At 46.2% G+C, this 17,923-nt stretch overlaps 1 protein-coding gene across 2 annotated transcripts in view; it reads left to right on the forward strand.

Annotated features, from left to right (window-relative positions):
- AGXT (alanine--glyoxylate aminotransferase) overlaps positions 1–17,708 on the forward strand; it is a 40,496-nt gene extending 22,788 nt beyond the window's left edge. For both annotated transcript variants that reach the window (XM_075266755.1, XM_075266756.1), the window contains exons 9-11: positions 9,533–9,628; positions 14,624–14,752; positions 17,463–17,708. In XM_075266755.1, coding sequence (XP_075122856.1) covers positions 9,533–9,628; positions 14,624–14,752; positions 17,463–17,570 — 333 coding nt within the window. In that variant the 3' untranslated portion in view covers positions 17,571–17,708. The remainder of the gene's footprint in view (positions 1–9,532; positions 9,629–14,623; positions 14,753–17,462) is intronic.
- The last annotated feature ends 215 nt before the right edge of the window (positions 17,709–17,923 follow it).

Below are 17,923 nucleotides of genomic sequence, written 5' to 3' on the forward strand. Positions count from 1 at the left end.
CCTCGTCATCCACCAACTCCTCTTCCAATTGCGCACTGCCCCCTTACTGCAAACCGCACATGACCACAGCTTGCCTTGATGGCAACTGTGTCTCATGATCCCCACTTAGGTCCAGACAAGTCGGTGGCGGGTCCAAAACCCCAAAATTGTAAGGAAATGGCAGATGCTGCAGTATTTCTAACACCTGTTCCTGGTACTCGGGCCTGGTCTGTGTTGTACCCTGCACCCTGCTTAACGCATCTGCCATATCCGAAGTTGTGCTGAGCGCATGCTAATGTTTCGTGTCCAGTGCAATGGATGGGATGGGATTTCACATAAGTCTGCCACCCATGGCCACTCATGGTTGAGCAACTGAGGGAGTTGACTTTGACGAACCCGAGGGTTTTGGAGTTGGAACTACATCAAAGGTCTGTGCTGCTCACACACTCTGCTCAACACATGAAATGTTTAGTGCCAGCAGTGTGGAGACGTCGCACAACAGCCGTTGTTCCAGCAGGTACAGGCGTTGTAGGAGTGCATAGAGGCTAGCAGCGGCAACTATACACTTTAAAAACTATCCGCACAAGCGCCACACTTTCACCAGTAGCTCAGGAACATTGGGGTACCTTTTTCAAAAGATTAGCAGCAATGAGTTAAAAACGTGGCCCAGGCATGGAATATGTTGCAGGCTGCCAAGCTACAGAGCCAATCCCAGGTTACGGCCATTATCACACATGACAACATGCCTGGGCCCAGGTGCAGTGGCAAAAACCACATTGCCGTCTCATCGAGGATGGCATGACTCACTTTGTAGGCAGTGTGCTGTCTGGCCCCCAAGCTGATGAGCTTCAGCACGGCCCGCTGACGTCTCCCCACACCAGTGTTGCAGCGTTTCCAGCTCGTAGCTGGGGTCAATTTAACAGCGGAGGAGGGTGGTGTTTCAGCCCTCCTCCCAGGAATGTTGTGTGGGGAGACAAGTCAGGCCACCACATTTTGCGACCCGGTCCACGCCTCAACTACATTCAACCACTGTGCCCAAATTGAAAGGTAGCGTCCCTGTCCGCATGCACTTGTCCATTCGTAACTGGTCACATGGAACTTTAGGGCTAAGCGCTGAATTTAGGGACCGCCTCATGTTTGGGGGAAAGTGCTGGTGTGGACGGCACAGTGCGGTGGCGCAGTAGACACTCTGCCCAAAAAGGGCAGAGTGTCCCCCAGCCGGGATTCCAACATCTCCTGGGCCAGATTTCTTGAGATGAGGCCGTTGAAGCCTTGGGCATGTGGGTGGGTTGCGCTGTACTTTAGCATGAAATGAAAGGCTTGGGAGATGGGGAGTTGCTGGGAAGAGGCGCATGATGGCGCGGGCAAAAGGAGAAATGGCAGGAAAAGGTGAGGATAAGGGTGAACTCCCCAAAGTGTCAGAGGCAGATGTGGAGGTGTCCTGGCTCCTGGTCTGGACTGCAGCGCCAGCCCTGTCAACAGTGGAAGAGGCAGTGGCCGCCAGGCCAAACGACGATTATCCTGCGCTTGCTCTCACCCACTGAGCCCAGGGCTTGCCTTCCAAATGATGGCACCCGCAAGAGGTGGTGAGATTCCTCTCCGCAGATCTCCAAACCATCTTGGACTTGCAAATTGCACTAAATTTGTCATGTAACTGACATGTATATGATGAGTCTATCCATTGTCTGTTCATTTTGGTGAAAGTCAGCCTGTCAGCTGACAGACAGCTGTGCTTGTCAGTGATGATGTCACCGGCTGCTTGTACCCCCAGTTTTTGCTGCTTAGCTTGCCTCCACATCCACACTGCTTTTGCCCCTACACATCACCCCTATCCATGCCTGTGCCTCTAGCCATAAGTCTGCCACCCATGGAAACTCATGGTGCAGAAAGTGAGGGAGCTGACTCTGAGGAACCCTTGGGTTTTGTAGCTGGTACTCCATCAAAGGTCTCTGCTGCTCACACACCCTGCTGAACATACGGTATCTAGGGTTAGAGCGTGTGGTGACCTCGCACAACAGTAGGTGCTTCAGGCAGATGTAGGCCTTGCTGGAGTGTATTGCGGCTAGCTCCAGGTACTGTAGACTTGGGAAAGTGGGTGTCCAAGTGCCGCACTTTCACCCTTAGCTCAGCTAATTTGGGGTATGTTTTTAAAAATCATTGCACCACTACATTGAACATGTGGGCCAGGCATGGAACGTGTTGGAGGCTGGCAAGCTCCAGAGCCCTCCAACAAGCTAAAAAACCTGGCCCCAGGGGCAGCGGGGATAAACAAATTGCCATCTCATCCAGGATGGCATCCCTGACCTCAGAGGCAGTGTGCTGTCCGTCTCCCAAGCTGATGAGCTTCAGCCCAGCCTGCTGACGTCTCCCCACACCAGTGTTGCAGCGTTTTCAGCTCGTAGCTGGGGTCAATCTAACAGCGGAGGAGGAGGAGGGTGGTGTTTCAGCCCTCCTCCCAGGAATGTTTTGTGGGGAAACAAGTCAGGAAAATTCTTGAAACGGGAGAGTTTTGCATCTTTGCCCTTGCTGCCTATGGACATCCCTTTGCCTCTAGCCACCATTTTCCCTGCTTTGCTTGCCTCCACATCCACACTGCTTTTGCCCATAGACATCACCCCAGTCCATGCCTTAGCTTGTACCCCCAGTTTTTCCTGCTTAGCTTGCCTCCACATCCACACTGCTTTTGCCCCTAGACATCACCCCAGTCCATGCCTTAGCTTGTACCCCCAGTTTTTCCTGCTTAGCTTGCCTCCACATCCACACTGCTTTTGCCCCTAGACATCACCCCAGTCCATGCCTTAGCTTGTACCCCCAGTTTTTCCTGCTTAGCTTGCCTCCACATCCACACTGCTTTTGCCCCTAGACATCAGCCCAGTCCATGCCTTAGCTTGTACCCCCAGTTTTTCCTGCTTAGCTTGCCTCCACATCCACACTGCCTTTGCCCCTAGACATCATCCCTATCCATGCCTCTTCCCCTAGCCATAACTCTGCCACCCCTGGAAACTCATGGTGCAGAAACTTTGCTTGCTGACTTTGAGGAACCCTTGGGTTTTGTAGATGGAACTCCATCAAAGGTCTGTGCAGCTCACACACCCTGCTCAAGATATGGTATTGTAGGGTTTCAGCGTGTGTGAATGACGGACAACAGCCTGTGTTTGGACAGATGTAGGCCTTGCTAGAGTGTTTTTAGGCTAGCAGCGACTCCTGTGCACTTGCAAAAGTGGGCGCACAAGCGCCGCATTTTCAACAGTAGCTTCAGTACATTTGGGTATGTTTTTAAAAAACTTTGCACCACTAGGTTAGACGTGGGCCAAACATGGAACGTGTTGGAGGCTGGCAAGCTCCAGAGCCGCTACCAGGTTCCAGCCATTATCACAGGCGTAAAAATGCCAGGCCCCAGGTGTAGCAGGGAAAAAAAAATGCCATCTCAGCCAGGATGGCATCCCTGACCTCGGAGGCACTGTGCTGTCTGTCCCCCAAGCTGATGAGCTTCAGCACCGCCTGCTGACGTCTCCCCACACCAGTGTTTTAGCGTTTGCCGCTAGTAGCTGTGGTGGAGGTTGCAGCGTCGTAGGGTTTCAGTCTACTCCTGCCATGAATTTTGGCCTGGGAGAGGAGATAGGCCACCCCAGTTTGCACCCGGGGAACAGACTCCACCACATTCACCCTGCCTGTCATTAAAGATAAGCACTGCAGCATCCCTGACCACAGGCGCTTGTCCAAGTGTCGGTGGTCAAGTGGACCTTGCAGCAAAGCGCGGAACTAAGGGCCCACCTGATGTTGAGTGACACGTGCTGGTGCAAGGCGGGGACGCCACACCGGGAGAAGTTGAGACGGCTAGGGACGGCATAGTGAGGTGCCACAGTTGCCATCAGGTCCGGGAAGGCGGGAGTTTCAACAAGCCGGAACGCCAACCTCTCCTGGGCCAGCAGTTTAGCGATGTTGGCGTTCTAGGCTTGCGTGGGTGGGTGGTTAGCGGTGTATTTCTGCCGGCGCTCCAATGTCTGAGAGATGGTGGGTTGTTGTAAAGAAGCGCCTGATGGTGCCTTTGATGGTGCAGGAGAAGGAGATAAGACAGAAACAGGGGAGGATGAGGGAGAAGTCAACAAAGTGGCGGAGGCAGATGAAGTGATGTCCTGGCTCGTCCTCTGGAGTGCATCGCCAGCACTGTGAGCAGAGGCAGTGGCATGAACGGCGGGCGACGTTTGTCCTGCCGTTGCTGCCTGCCACTGATTCCATTGCTTGGATTCCAAATGACGGTGCATTGAAGTGGTGGACAGGTTGCTCTTCTCAGGGCCCCTACTCGATTTCGAGAGGCAAATTGTGTAGACGACACTATATCTGTCCTCGGCGCATTCCTTGAAAAAACTCTACACCTTCAAGAAACGTGCCCTCGATGGGGGAGTTTTTCTGGGCTGGGTACAAAAGGGAACATCTTCGGACATTCCGGGTCTGGCCTGGCTTCGGCAAAGCAGCTGACCTCTGCCTCTGGACATGTCTCTGCCTCTAGCTACCCTTTTTGGTGCTGCACCTGCCTCAACATCCACACTACTTTCCCAGCTTGACATCTGCCTTGTCCAGGTGGGGTCGGTGTCCTCGTCGTCCACCACCTCCTCTTCCAACTCCTGTCTCGCCTCCTCCTCCTGCACAATGCGCATGTCAACTGGCTGCCCTGACAGCAACTGCGTCTCATCGTCGTCGATGAGGGTGGGTTGCTGGTCATCCGCCACCAAATCGACCGGAGATGGAATGGAGGAGACTCTAGTGTTTGAGCATCTGGACACAGATACTCGTCTGTTAGGTCCGTGGAATCGCGAAATGGAGGGGCAGGTTGCGGTACAGTCAAAGGAAGGGAGAACAGCTCTGGGGAGCAGGGACAGTTGGGGTTATTGTTCTGGGAAGATTGGGAATTTTGGGTGGAAGGAGGACAAGACTGTTGGGTAAGAGGAGGTAGAGGCTGACTGGCTGGTGGACAATGTGCTTTAAGCGTTATCCGACAGCCATTGCAAGACCTGTTCCTGGTTCTCGGGCCTACTAATCTTTGTACCATTCAGCCTAGTTAATGTGGAACTTTTGTGCAAAGCGCAGAACTTAGGGCCCGCCTGATGTTAAGGGACACACGCTGGTACAAGGCTCAACTCACCCTAAGTGCCAAAAACACTGCTGGTGCAAGGCTCTACTCATGCCAAGGGCCTCAATCTCTGCTGGTAGCTCAGCTTAAGGTCATGTAACTTTGTTTGGAAGGGCTCATGTTAAGGGCTAGAAAAGTGAATTTTGGAAGGTCTTACCACATCACACACACACACACACACACACACTCAAAATGACAGTTAAGGGTGAGGGCTTTTGGAATTCCCATTGCCTATTCCATTTGTGGTTGTCATGGGGAACGTGATTTAAAGGGGTGGTTGTTACTGTTTGTTGAGCTTAAATTGGGGTTTGTGTCCATCCATTTGGGGAGTAAAGAAGGTTTCCAGGTATTTTCCCACTTTGATAGAGGTTTTTTTGAATGTGGAAAGTGTGTAGTTGTTAGGCAGTGATGTTGGGGTAATAGAGGGTCTTTGGTGTGTTAGATGCCCCCAGACATGCTTCCCCTGCTGTCCCAGTGTCATTCCAGAGGTGTTGGCATCATTTCCTGGGGTGTCATAGTGGACTTGGTGACCCTCCAGACACGGATTTGGGTTTCCCCCTTAACGAGTATCTGTTCCCCATAGACTATAATGGGGTTCGAAACCCGTTCGAACACACGAACATTGAGCGGCTGTTCGAATCGAATTTCGAACCTCGAACATTTTAGTGTTCGCTCATCTCTACAGATAACCCCTTTAAGTGTAAACTAACACTTTGCTAGAAGAGGCCAGACAATCTCTTAATATTTCGGAACCTGTATATTGTTCTTCAACTAAGACGCAAAACTCATCAATATAGGTGAATTTGTATAGTGTGATGCAGGTCAACTTCATTCACTTTTATTTTTGGTAATACATTCTAGTTTTTTTATATACCCCTCTGTTCGTCAGTGTTGTCCTCTGATAATTCAGTTTCTTCTTCCCCTGGATACAAGAAATACACTAAGATGAATACTATTAAAAACAGATAGAGCCCATGGAATAGGGTAAAAACAAAAAGATTACATACACATAGTAAGGTTCCAAAAATGTTAAATGCATAGAAAGAAATCCAAAGATGAGCAAGGCAAAGAGAAATAGTTTCACGGAAAGTTGTGTGAATTTTGATTATTGTCTAATTGTTAGGAATTTTAGAATCTAGCTTAACAATTGTCCTAAAACCTCTTTCTTATATTTTGGGACCTGAAAGGTATTAAATGAGTTATGTGGGCAAAATGAACATTACCTTTACTCTTCTTTAAATAGGCCAAAAGAGGTCAAAAAAAAAAAAAATCATACTCCCCTTTCCCCAATGCTCCAGCACAGTTCGGTCTTCTCGGTCCAGTGAAGATGTGTGGCGGAAATCCCAGCCACTCCTGACTGATGAGGCCAATCAGTGACCTCAGAGAAGGGCAAGTGATGACAAAGATAGAGCTCATGGAGTAGGACAAAAACAAAAAGTTTTAATGAACGCTAAAAAGGTTATAGTAAGCAAAAATGTGTAGAAAGAAACAAAGAAGAATAGTTGCAAGGTTGCAAAAAGTTAAAATGCATAGAAAAAAAGCAAAGAAAAACAGATCCCAAAGAGTTTATATGAGAACATTGACTATTGTGTGGCCGTTAGGATTTTTAAAAGCTAACTCAACAATTCTCTATAAACTAACACATCATATGAATAGTCCACCGAACCTCCTGTAGGGTGCTCTTCAAGTAAAACATAGATAAAGTTATAGATCGTCTGCGATACAGGCCATCTTCTTTCATTTTCCTTTTTGGTACTACTGTCCAGATTCTTATATAATTCATCTGCTCTTTAGAGTTGTCCCTCAATGGTTCTGCTTCATCCTCCCGTGTCTGTAAGACCCCATGTAGGATGAAAACAGAAAATTTATTGCACACAAAATGACTGCAAAAAGTTCAAATGCATAAAAAGTTAAACAAAGCAAAGAAAATCAATTACACAGAGAGTATACAGTATGTGTGAACTTTGCTATTGTGTTGCCAGTAGGATTTCACTGTAAACTATCATGTTTTTGAAACAGTCTAGATTTTTTATACTTTGTGACCTGTAGGGCGTTCATGTAAAATGAAAAATTCTTCCATACAGGGTGAATTTGCATAGTGTATATAGTATGGGCTTCTTTCTTTTTGGTAATACTTTCCAATTTCTAATGTAGTCTCTCTGCTCATCAGAGTTGTACTGCAATAATTCTGATTCCTCCTCCTAAGGGGATCCTACATCTGATCCTTTTTTGTTTTCTTTCTCTTCTATATCTTGTGATCTCTGCTCATCATGGTTGTCCTCCAGTGACTCTGTTTATTCTTCTTGTGAATATAAGAAATGAACTAAGATGAATACCAACAGAAAGAGATAGTTTCTAAAGATTTAATGCATTCAAAAAGGTTGTAAACAGTTAAAATGCATAGAAAAACGCAAAGAAAACAAAAGCAAAGTTCCCCGCAGAGTGCATATGAGAATTTTGACTACTGTGTGGCCATTAGGATTTTGAAAAACTAACTGAACAATTCTCTTACTTGTGTTGCTGTGGACTGACACTTCATATGAACAGTCCAAAAAACACTTTTTTTTTTTCCATATTTCAGGACCTGAAGGGTGTTCAAGTAAAACTAAATTTTTCTATATAGATTAAGTTATAGAGCATCTATGGTACAGGCCAGCTTCTTTCATTCTCTTTTTTTGGTAACACTGTCCAGTTTCTTCTATAATTTCTCTGCTCTTTAGAGTTGTTCCATGATAAATCTGTTTCCTCCTCTTATCTCAGGACATGTAGGGTGTTCTTCAAACAAAATGCTAAATTCTTTAGTATAGGGTGAATTTGTAGAGTGTCTATGGTACAGGCCAGCTTCTTTCATTTTTCTTTTTAGCAATAGTTTCTGGTTTTAAGTAAAATGCAAAATAAGAAGAACAGTTATTCAGACAGTGTGGGTGAACTTTGACAATTGTATAGCTAGAATGTTTTAAAGAGGACTAGACGCTACAGCGATGCCTCTGGTCTGTGCCAGTCGCTACATTGGCTGCCTATTCATTATTGAATAAAATATAAAGTTATCACCCTCATCCACAAGGCTCTCCATAATACCGCACCTCCATACATTTCCTCCCTCATCTCTGTCTACCGCCCAACCCGTGCTCTCCGTTCACTCAATGACCTAACACTTACATCCTCTATTATCAGAACCTCCCACGCTCGTATACAAGACTTCTCCCGAGTTGCACCACTTCTCTGGAATGCTCTACCCCGGACAATCAGATTAATTCCCAATTTCTACAGCTTCAAGCGCAAACTAAAGACGCATCTTTTCAGACAAGCCTATCACAATTTCTAATGTAAACCCTTCCATACTATAATTAGAATCCCCAAAATTTAACCCTCCTCTGTCCCCACTCCCACATTTCCCCACATGATATGATGCCATCTCAGGATAACTTTATAGGTCCAAGCTCCATCCACATGTTAAAGGACACCACTGTTGCGGCTCATAAAGTTTTATGTTTGTGTAATGACAGTCACCTCTATTACAAAAGTAAAGAGAAGAGGAGAGACCACACCGAGCGGATCCTCGTGTAATAAGTTTCAATAATGGGCTATTACCATATGGACAAATGCCCCCTCACCTGGGGAGGTTGTGTAATGACACAACACTCAAGAAGCTCGTAACACCCAATGCTTAGGGTCCAAGGCAGCTGCTGTAGGCGTCACTCAGACGTATAGATGCAAGGAAAAGCGGACCAGCCCCCAAAAGGTTTCGGCCAAGGAAGAGACAGCGCTCGCCTGGTATAAACGGTGGATACTCCTTTATTGACACACAACGCGTTTCTGGCTACACAGCCCTTTCTCAAATGTATACATTTCAATCCACAGTGGGCCAGAGCTCTGGCCCACTGTGGATTGAAATATATACACTTGAGAAAGGGCTTTGTAGCCAGAAACGCGTTGTGTGTCTCTATTACAAAAGTGTCTGACCTCTGCATAAGCAATGCCGCCCCTGCTACCTCTTGTGTCACCCACTCTACTTCATAGATTGTAAGCTCTTGCGAGAAGGACCCTCAGTCCCAGTGTGTGAAATGACTTTCTTTGTAATGCATCTTTCTGTCTGTATTTGAACCGTACAAATTGTACAGCGCTGCGGAATATGTTGGTGCTATATAAATAAAATGTATTATATTATTATTAAAGAGGACCTTTCACTTTTTTTAGGCCCTATTCATTCAACAATTAAAAAATTTTCCCCATTGAATGTGGATCTTGGGGAAAAAAAACCTGAAAAAGAAAACAGTTTAACTTGTTAACTATACAAAGAATAAATTTAATCACGTAAGATGTTGAGAATTTTCCACTGCAGCACAATTCCTTTCATCTATATGATGTAGGATATCGATTTCAGATTGGCGCTTCTGCATATTAATTTCTGCCTGTTTCCAGGGTCTAGAACGCTCTTGGGAGCTTCACCGTGAGAACACTCTGAGCCTTCACAAAGGATTAGAAGATCTAGGACTAAAACTCTTTGTTAAGGACCCAGTAAGTAATACCATGCAACTTATTTGATTTTTTAAATCCAGTCTTTATTTGATATGCAATGTCTTCTCTAATCTTCCCTTTTAGTTTATAGATAGGTCATAGTTAGAGATGAGCGAACAGTGTTCTATCGAACACATGTTCGATCGGATATCAGGGTGTTCGCCATGTTCGAATCGAATCGAACACCACGTGGTAAAGTGCGCCAAAATTCGATTCCCCTCCCACCTTCCCTGGCGCCTTTTTTGCACCAATAACAGCGCAGGGGAGGTGGGACAGGAACTACGACACTGGGGGCATTGAAAAAAATTGGAAAAAGTCATTGGCTGCCGAAATCAGGTGACCTCCATTTTAGACGAATAGTGGATTTCAAATCCGGGTCATATGAGAATGTGAACTTTGTGACTATGAGACAGGGATAGCTGTACAGGCAGGGATAGCTAGGGATAACCTTTATTTAGGGGGGAATGTTATTAAAAATAACTTTTTGGGGCTCTATCGGGTGTGTAATTGTGATTTTTGTGAGATAAACTTTTTCCCATAGGGATGCATTGGCCAGCGCTGATTGGCCGAATTCCGTACTCTGGCCAATCAGTGCTGGCCAATGCATTCTATTAGCTTGATGAAGCAGAGTGTGCACAAGGGTTCAAGCGCACCCTCGGCTCTGATGTAGCAGAGCCGAGGCTGCACAAGGGTTCAAGCGCACCCTCGGCTCTGATGTAGGAGAGCCGAGGGTGCACTTGAACCCTTGTGCACCCTCAGCTCTGCTACATCAGAGCCGAGGGTGCGCTTGAACCCTTGTGCACACTCTGCTTCATCAAGCTAATAGAATGCATTGGCCAGCGCTGATTGGCCAATGTATTCTATTAGCCTGATGAAGTAGAGCTGAATGTGTGTGCTAAGCACACACATTCAGCTCTACTTCATCGGGCTAATAGAATGCATTGGCCAGCGCTGATTGGCCAGAGTACGGAACTCGACCAATCAGCGCTGGCTCTGCTGGAGGAGGCGGAGTCTAAGATCGCTCCACACCAGTCTCCATTCAGGTCCGACCTTAGACTCCGCCTCCTCCGGCAGAGCCAGCGCTGATTGGCCGAAGGCTGGCCAATGCATTCCTATGCGAATGCAGAGACTTAGCAGTGCTGAGTCAGTTTTGCTCAACTACACATCTGATGCACACTCGGCACTGCTACATCAGATGTAGCAATCTGATGTAGCAGAGCCGAGGGTGCACTAGAACCCCTGTGCAAACTCAGTTCACGCTAATAGAATGCATTGGCCAGCGCTGATTGGCCAATGCATTCTATTAGCCCGATGAAGTAGAGCTGAATGTGTGTGCTAAGCACACACATTCAGCACTGCTTCATCAAGCCAATACAATGCATTAGCCAGTGCTGATTGGCCAGAGTACGGAATTCGGCCAATCAGCGCTGGCTCTGCTGGAGGAGGCGGAGTCTAAGGTCGGACCTGAATGGAGACTGGTGTGGAGCGATCTTAGACTCCGCCTCCTCCAGCAGAGCCAGCGCTGATTGGTCGAGTTCCGTACTCTGGCCAATCAGCGCTGGCCAATGCATTCTATTAGCCCGATGAAGTAGAGCTGAATGTGTGTGCTTAGCACACACATTCAGCTCTACTTCATCAGGCTAATAGAATACATTGGCCAATCAGCGCTGGCCAATGCATTCTATTAGCTTGATGAAGCAGAGTGTGCACAAGGGTTCAAGCGCACCCTCGGCTCTGATGTAGCAGAGCTGAGGGTGCACAAGGGTTCAAGTGCACCCTCGGCTCTCCTACATCAGAGCCGAGGGTGCGCTTGAACCCTTGTGCACACTCTGCTTCATCAAGCTAATAGAATGCATTGGCCAGCACTGATTGGCCAGAGTACGGAATTCGGCCAATCAGCGCTGGCCAATGCATTCTATTAGCCCGATGAAGTAGAGCTGAATGTGTGTGCTAAGCACACACATTCAGCACTGCTTCATCACGCCAATACAATGCATTAGCCAGTGCTGATTGGCCAGAGTACGGAATTCGGCCAATCAGCGCTGGCTCTGCTGGAGGAGGCGGAGTCTAAGATCGCTCCACACCAGTCTCCATTCAGGTCCGACCTTAGACTCCGCCTCCTCCAGCAGAGCCAGCGCTGATTGGTCGAGTTCCGTACTCTGGCCAATCAGCGCTGGCCAATGCATTCTATTAGCCCGATGAAGTAGAGCTGAATGTGTGTGCTTAGCACACACATTCAGCTCTACTTCATCGGGCTAATAGAATGCATTGGCCAATCAGCGCTGGCCAATGCATTCTATTAGCGTGAACTGAGTTTGCACAGGGGTTCTAGTGCACCCTCGGCTCTGCTACATCAGATTGCTACATCTGATGTAGCAGTGCCGAGTGTGCATCAGATGTGTAGTTGAGCAAAACTGACTCAGCACTGCTAAGTCTGCATTCGCATAGGAATGCATTGGCCAGCCTTCGGCCAATCAGCGCTGGCTCTGCCGGAGGAGGCGGAGTCTAAGGTCGGACCTGAATGGAGACTGGTGTGGAGCGACCTTAGACTCCGCCTCCTCCAGCAGAGCCAGCGCTGATTGGCCGAATTCCGTACTCTGGCCAATCAGCACTGGCTAATGCATTGTATTGGCTTGATGAAGCAGTGCTGAATGTGTGTGCTTAGCACACACATTCAGCTCTACTTCATCGGGCTAATAGAATGCATTGGCCAATCAGCGCTGGCCAATGCATTCTATTAGCGTGAACTGAGTTTGCACAGGGGTTCTAGTGCACCCTCGGCTCTGCTACATCAGATTGCTACATCTGATGTAGCAGTGCCGAGTGTGCATCAGATGTGTAGTTGAGCAAAACTGACTCAGCACTGCTAAGTCTGCATTCGCATAGGAATGCATTGGCCAGCCTTCGGCCAATCAGCGCTGGCTCTGCCGGAGGAGGCGGAGTCTAAGGTCGGACCTGAATGGAGACTGGTGTGGAGCGACCTTAGACTCCGCCTCCTCCAGCAGAGCCAGCGCTGATTGGCCGAATTCCGTACTCTGGCCAATCAGCACTGGCTAATGCATTGTATTGGCTTGATGAAGCAGTGCTGAATGTGTGTTTAGCACACACATTCAGCTCTACTTCATCGGGCTAATAGAATGCATTGGCCAGCGCTGATTGGCCGAATTCCGTACTCTGGCCAATCAGCACTGGCTAATGCATTGTATTGGCTTGATGAAGCAGTGCTGAATGTGTGTGCTTAGCACACACATTCAGCTCTACTTCATCGGGCTAATAGAATGCATTGGCCAATCAGCGCTGGCCAATGCATTCTATTAGCGTGAACTGAGTTTGCACAGGGGTTCTAGTGCACCCTCGGCTCTGCTACATCAGATTGCTACATCTGATGTAGCAGTGCCGAGTGTGCATCAGATGTGTAGTTGAGCAAAACTGACTCAGCACTGCTAAGTCTGCATTCGCATAGGAATGCATTGGCCAGCCTTCGGCCAATCAGCGCTGGCTCTGCCGGAGGAGGCGGAGTCTAAGGTCGGACCTGAATGGAGACTGGTGTGGAGCTATCTTAGACTCCGCCTCCTCCAGCAGAGCCAGCGCTGATTGGTCGAGTTCCGTACTCTGGCCAATCAGCACTGGCCAATGCATTTCTATGGGGAAAAGTTAGCTTGCGAAAATCGCAAACTGACAGGGATTTCCATGAAATAAAGTGACTTTTATGCCCCCAGACATGCTTCCCCTGCTGTCCCAGTGTCATTCCAGGGTGTTGGTATCATTTCCTGGGGTGTCATAGTGGACTTGGTGACCCTCCAGACACGAATTTGGGTTTCCCCCTTAACGAGTTTATGTTCCCCATAGACTATAATGGGGTTCGAAACCCATTCGAACACTCGAACAGTGAGCGGCTGTTCGAATCGAATTTCGAACCTCGAACATTTTAGTGTTCGCTCATCTCTAGTCATAGTATCAACTTTGCTACACCTTCACTTTTTCATAATTTTTTGTCCTGAATCTGCACAGGTTTACCTCCCATTTTCTAAGGGAGGATTCACACAAACTATGTTGCCTAATTTTATGTAATTCAAAATCCACTTACGGTATATGATCAGGGTTTTTTCGGCATGAATTTCGGTTTTGAAATGGTGGATCCATTATAGTCAAAGGGTCCTCCGTGACCATGTGTAACCTGTAAAACATTGGTCCAGCGCAGATGTGAACCTGATCTTAAACTACCATGTTGATTCCTGTCCTGCATTTGCTCTGCGGATTTTTTTCTACAATATGTGGATGGGATTAGCTAGAATCCCATCCACTATTCAGGTATTGCAATATGTAGCATTTTTTTGCCCGCAGGTAAAACGCGGTCCAAATGCTACGTATTCGCAATGCAGGGCCCCGGCCTCAAACACTTGATAAATGTGGCAAACAGTAAGCTAGATGGCTTTTTGGTACAAATTACACCAGTATTCTGGTGCTCTTTGCTTAATAAATCACTCCCATTGTGGCACAGTGTTCACTCAACTCTTTCAAAGGGTTTTCAATGGCTTTTGTTATCTTTTGAGATAGGATAACACAGCACAGAAAGTTATCACATTGCAGAAAGTCAAGTCAAACATTGCTATATCTGTATTTGTTTAAGGATGATGCCACGCTTTATGTTATTTCCTATAGATAGAATTACATAGACCATTACTAATATCATGTCACACATGAATTCCGAACACAGAACTAGTAAAATGTGAATCTTTCATGGTAGAAAAATCTTCTATAATTCCAAGATGTATTTTTGTGGGCTAAGAGTAATCGGTGTTATATTCCCTAACAGTTTAGCTTACCGTTTGTTTGCTAAGCGACTTTTCACTTAGTTGACACCACTTACCATGTTTGAACATGCCTCAAAGTGATCAGTTTGAGCCCCGGTCCATGCATGAACTAGTATATACTAGTATATACTGCTCTAGTAAGCGCTATAGCTTGTCAATATTAACAGTGTATTCATTACAGGCGTTACGACTCCCCACTGTGACAACAGTCTGCGTGCCGGAGGGATATGACTGGAAAGACATCATCTCATATCTCATGAAGAATCACAGCATTGAAATCACTGGTGGGCTGGGTCCGTCTGCTGGAAAGGTATTACAAGAAACTAAAGAAATTGAGTGGGTTTTCCAGGATTTAGATACTGATAAACTATTCTAGAGATAGATCATCAATATCAGATTGGTGGTGTCTGACACCTAGCACCCACACTGTTCAGCTGAAACCATATGCTCCCACAATGGGTACAGCACAGTCTACAGAGGAGGAATCACACAGCTCTGTACACTGTGTAGTGGCCATTCCCCATGACTGTAGCTCCACCCCCAAGTGAATATCTAATGTATCAATACCTATAGGATGAAAAGCCCCTTTAAGCTAAGAGCATATATAAAAAACATCTAAAAATATGGAAAAAAAAACATGCTGCTTTTCTGCAGTGTTTTGCACTTTTACCTCCTCCATATAAATCCAAGGGTCAGTGCACGCAGAGTTTTTTGGTGCTGATTTTGACACTGAATCTGCCTCAAAATCAGCCTCCAAAAAAGCCTCCCAATAGAGTTCTAAAAAACTCAGCATTTTAGCAAGTAAAATTAAAATACTTCATTTTCAGCAGTGTTTTTTCCTGCAGTGTGGGGATGCGATTAAATAATATCTCATTCACTTTGCTAGGGCTGTAAAAAAACATGTTTATTTCTGTGATGGGTAAAATTCTGCGTTTCTACAATGTGGCTTAAAGGGAGGTTACGATCTTGGGGTCATTTTTGATACTCACGACCTATCATGCGAAGTCCAGGAACCTCCTGGCTGACACAGCAACCTGGCAGCTCCCTCATTGTCACTACAAGAACCCCCCCCCACACACACACACACACACTCAAAATGACCTCCTAGATGCAGTGGTAGCAATAAAAGTGGCCGCATGTCTTATTAGAATTGCTTCCAGAAACCGCCAGCAGATATGTGACCTATAATCAGGATAACATTGGTGTGGGTCTGATACCAGGGCCTTACATCGCTCCTCTGGTTGCCACAACCTATACAGAGGATGGAACCAGAAGCAGAAATCTCCAACCATTGCTCATTTTAATGGGGGCAGAGTTGCAGTACTCCAGCATGGATTCTAAACAGTGGAAAAAGCCTTGTGCTTCCAGCTCCATCCCCTGTACAGGGTCTAGTGCCAGAGGATGCTTGGAACAGCTGACTAGTACAGGGTCCAGTTGTTAGACCCCCATTGATCTGATTCTGATGACTGATCCTGAGGATGAACAGTACCAGGCATGACCAGTGGTAGGTTGATATTGATATGTAGACTGCAGGGATACCACAAATACTGGCATGGGTCTGGTGAGGAGGGACATTGGGTGATCTCAGTAGTGCCACTGTACAGGGATGCCCAGGAATGATGGAAGCTGTCAATCATCTGCAGGAGTTGGGCAGGGTTTGCTCCAATCCTAAAGCACATCATACTTATTTACATATCACAAGGTACTGGGATTAACTGCATAACCATTTCCCTGCAGACAGACTCCCTTTAATAGCGAAGGAAGAAAAAAAAAATCAAGTTTACCCCAGTACATACTACATGGAGTCTACCTTCATAAGGAACCATTAATACAAGGGTGTATATTTGATCTTAGCAACAAGCACTATTCTGTAAAAGCAGTTAAAAGCAAACCTCCATTCAGGAGGTCAAAAGTGAAATGCAAGCCAATGTCAACAGGCATGTTTGCCTGCTATTTATTTCACACACAACTTCCTGCTTGGCTGCCTTTTAGGTTCATTCTATTAGGGATGAGCTGTGATCTAGGTCTACAGTTTAGCTACAGTGCCTAAATGTAGTCTGAGATACACCCCCGACTCATCATTGGTTCAGACTCCCTTAAAATTCCCAAGACAATCAGCAAACCCAAGTTGTTTTACAATGGCCTGTATACCGCAGGCAGATTTCCATGGGGTCATTGATTAGGAATGGAGAGACTTATCAGATTATTTTATAAAATACTGGGAAATTACATCTTACGCTTTCTTAACAACTGAATGGCGGCCTCACATTTACTGTCATAAAGCATTTATGTGGCGCTCATCTCCCATGTGCATAGATGCTTCACTTAAAATCTGAGTCTGATGAAGACAACCAAGTAAGCCACATCTTGGGACTCCAATTCTAATGACTGGTGGGGAACCAATTCAGTAGATGATAAATGATTTCCAGCAGATAATGTTTTTCTCAAAATTATTAATTTTTTTTCTAACATTTCTTGTATATCCCTAATTGGATTTACAGAAATATCCTTGCAAACACAAATCTTTTATACTGTCTTGTAAGGGCACATTCACATCTGTTGTGCTGTCCATTCTGGTCCGTCGCAGTATCAGAAGAATGAAAAAAATGACAGACAAGAATGGATCTAAAGGAACCACATTGACTGTAGTGGTGTCTATCTGGTGTCTTATTTTTTCCTAATATTGTTGTACAAAAAGTCAGGCTTAAAGGAATCTTACTAACGGCCTCTGCACTTGAGGCTCCAAACAGAGAATCCTACACAGATCTGATCATCGCCTAATACAAGAAGAGTTAGGGCCCAGCAGGTCTCCTGCAGCTTTCAACCCATACATTTCATGGATGTACCCTGCAGCAATGACTGACATGTGGGATTAAAAGCCTCAGCGCTGGTCACTTTGCAGTATGTAGAGGAGATCTGTATGTTCTTGGTTATTATACAACTGTTTGCTTTGCATTGTCCAGCTGTGAATGAAAACCTGTGTATGTACTAGATAACCATAATGTATTCTTATATTGTAGGTACTCCGGATAGGTCTTATGGGCTACAACTCAACTAAAGCAAATGTAGAACGTGTTTTGAGTGCTCTGCGCGATGCTCTGCAGCACTGCCCCAAGAACAAAATGTAAAAGTGCTTTACATCTGACTGAAACATTCACCGCATCAATGAATCGTCAAGATTTTTCACGTTCTTCACCTTGTTACAAGTCAAATCTTTTTAATGGGATGTTATATATAACATATCTGATCATTTCTATCTCTAGTATTTCAATAAAGACATGAGCTTTGTCATTATTGTCTTCATTCTCAGACATTGTCATTATTGTCTTCATTCTCAGACTTTTAGCCCTGTGCTTCTTGGCAGTGATCTTCTTCCCATCAAAACAAAGGGCCCCAAGGAAAAACCCCAACAAACCCCACTGGAAGTTATTGGCTTTGGCTTCTGCCGGACCAAGGCTTTGGATTTTATAGGCCAAACCCC

This window comes from Leptodactylus fuscus, chromosome 3 (genome assembly GCF_031893055.1).
Source record: "Leptodactylus fuscus isolate aLepFus1 chromosome 3, aLepFus1.hap2, whole genome shotgun sequence".
NCBI lineage: Eukaryota > Metazoa > Chordata > Amphibia > Anura > Leptodactylidae > Leptodactylus > Leptodactylus fuscus.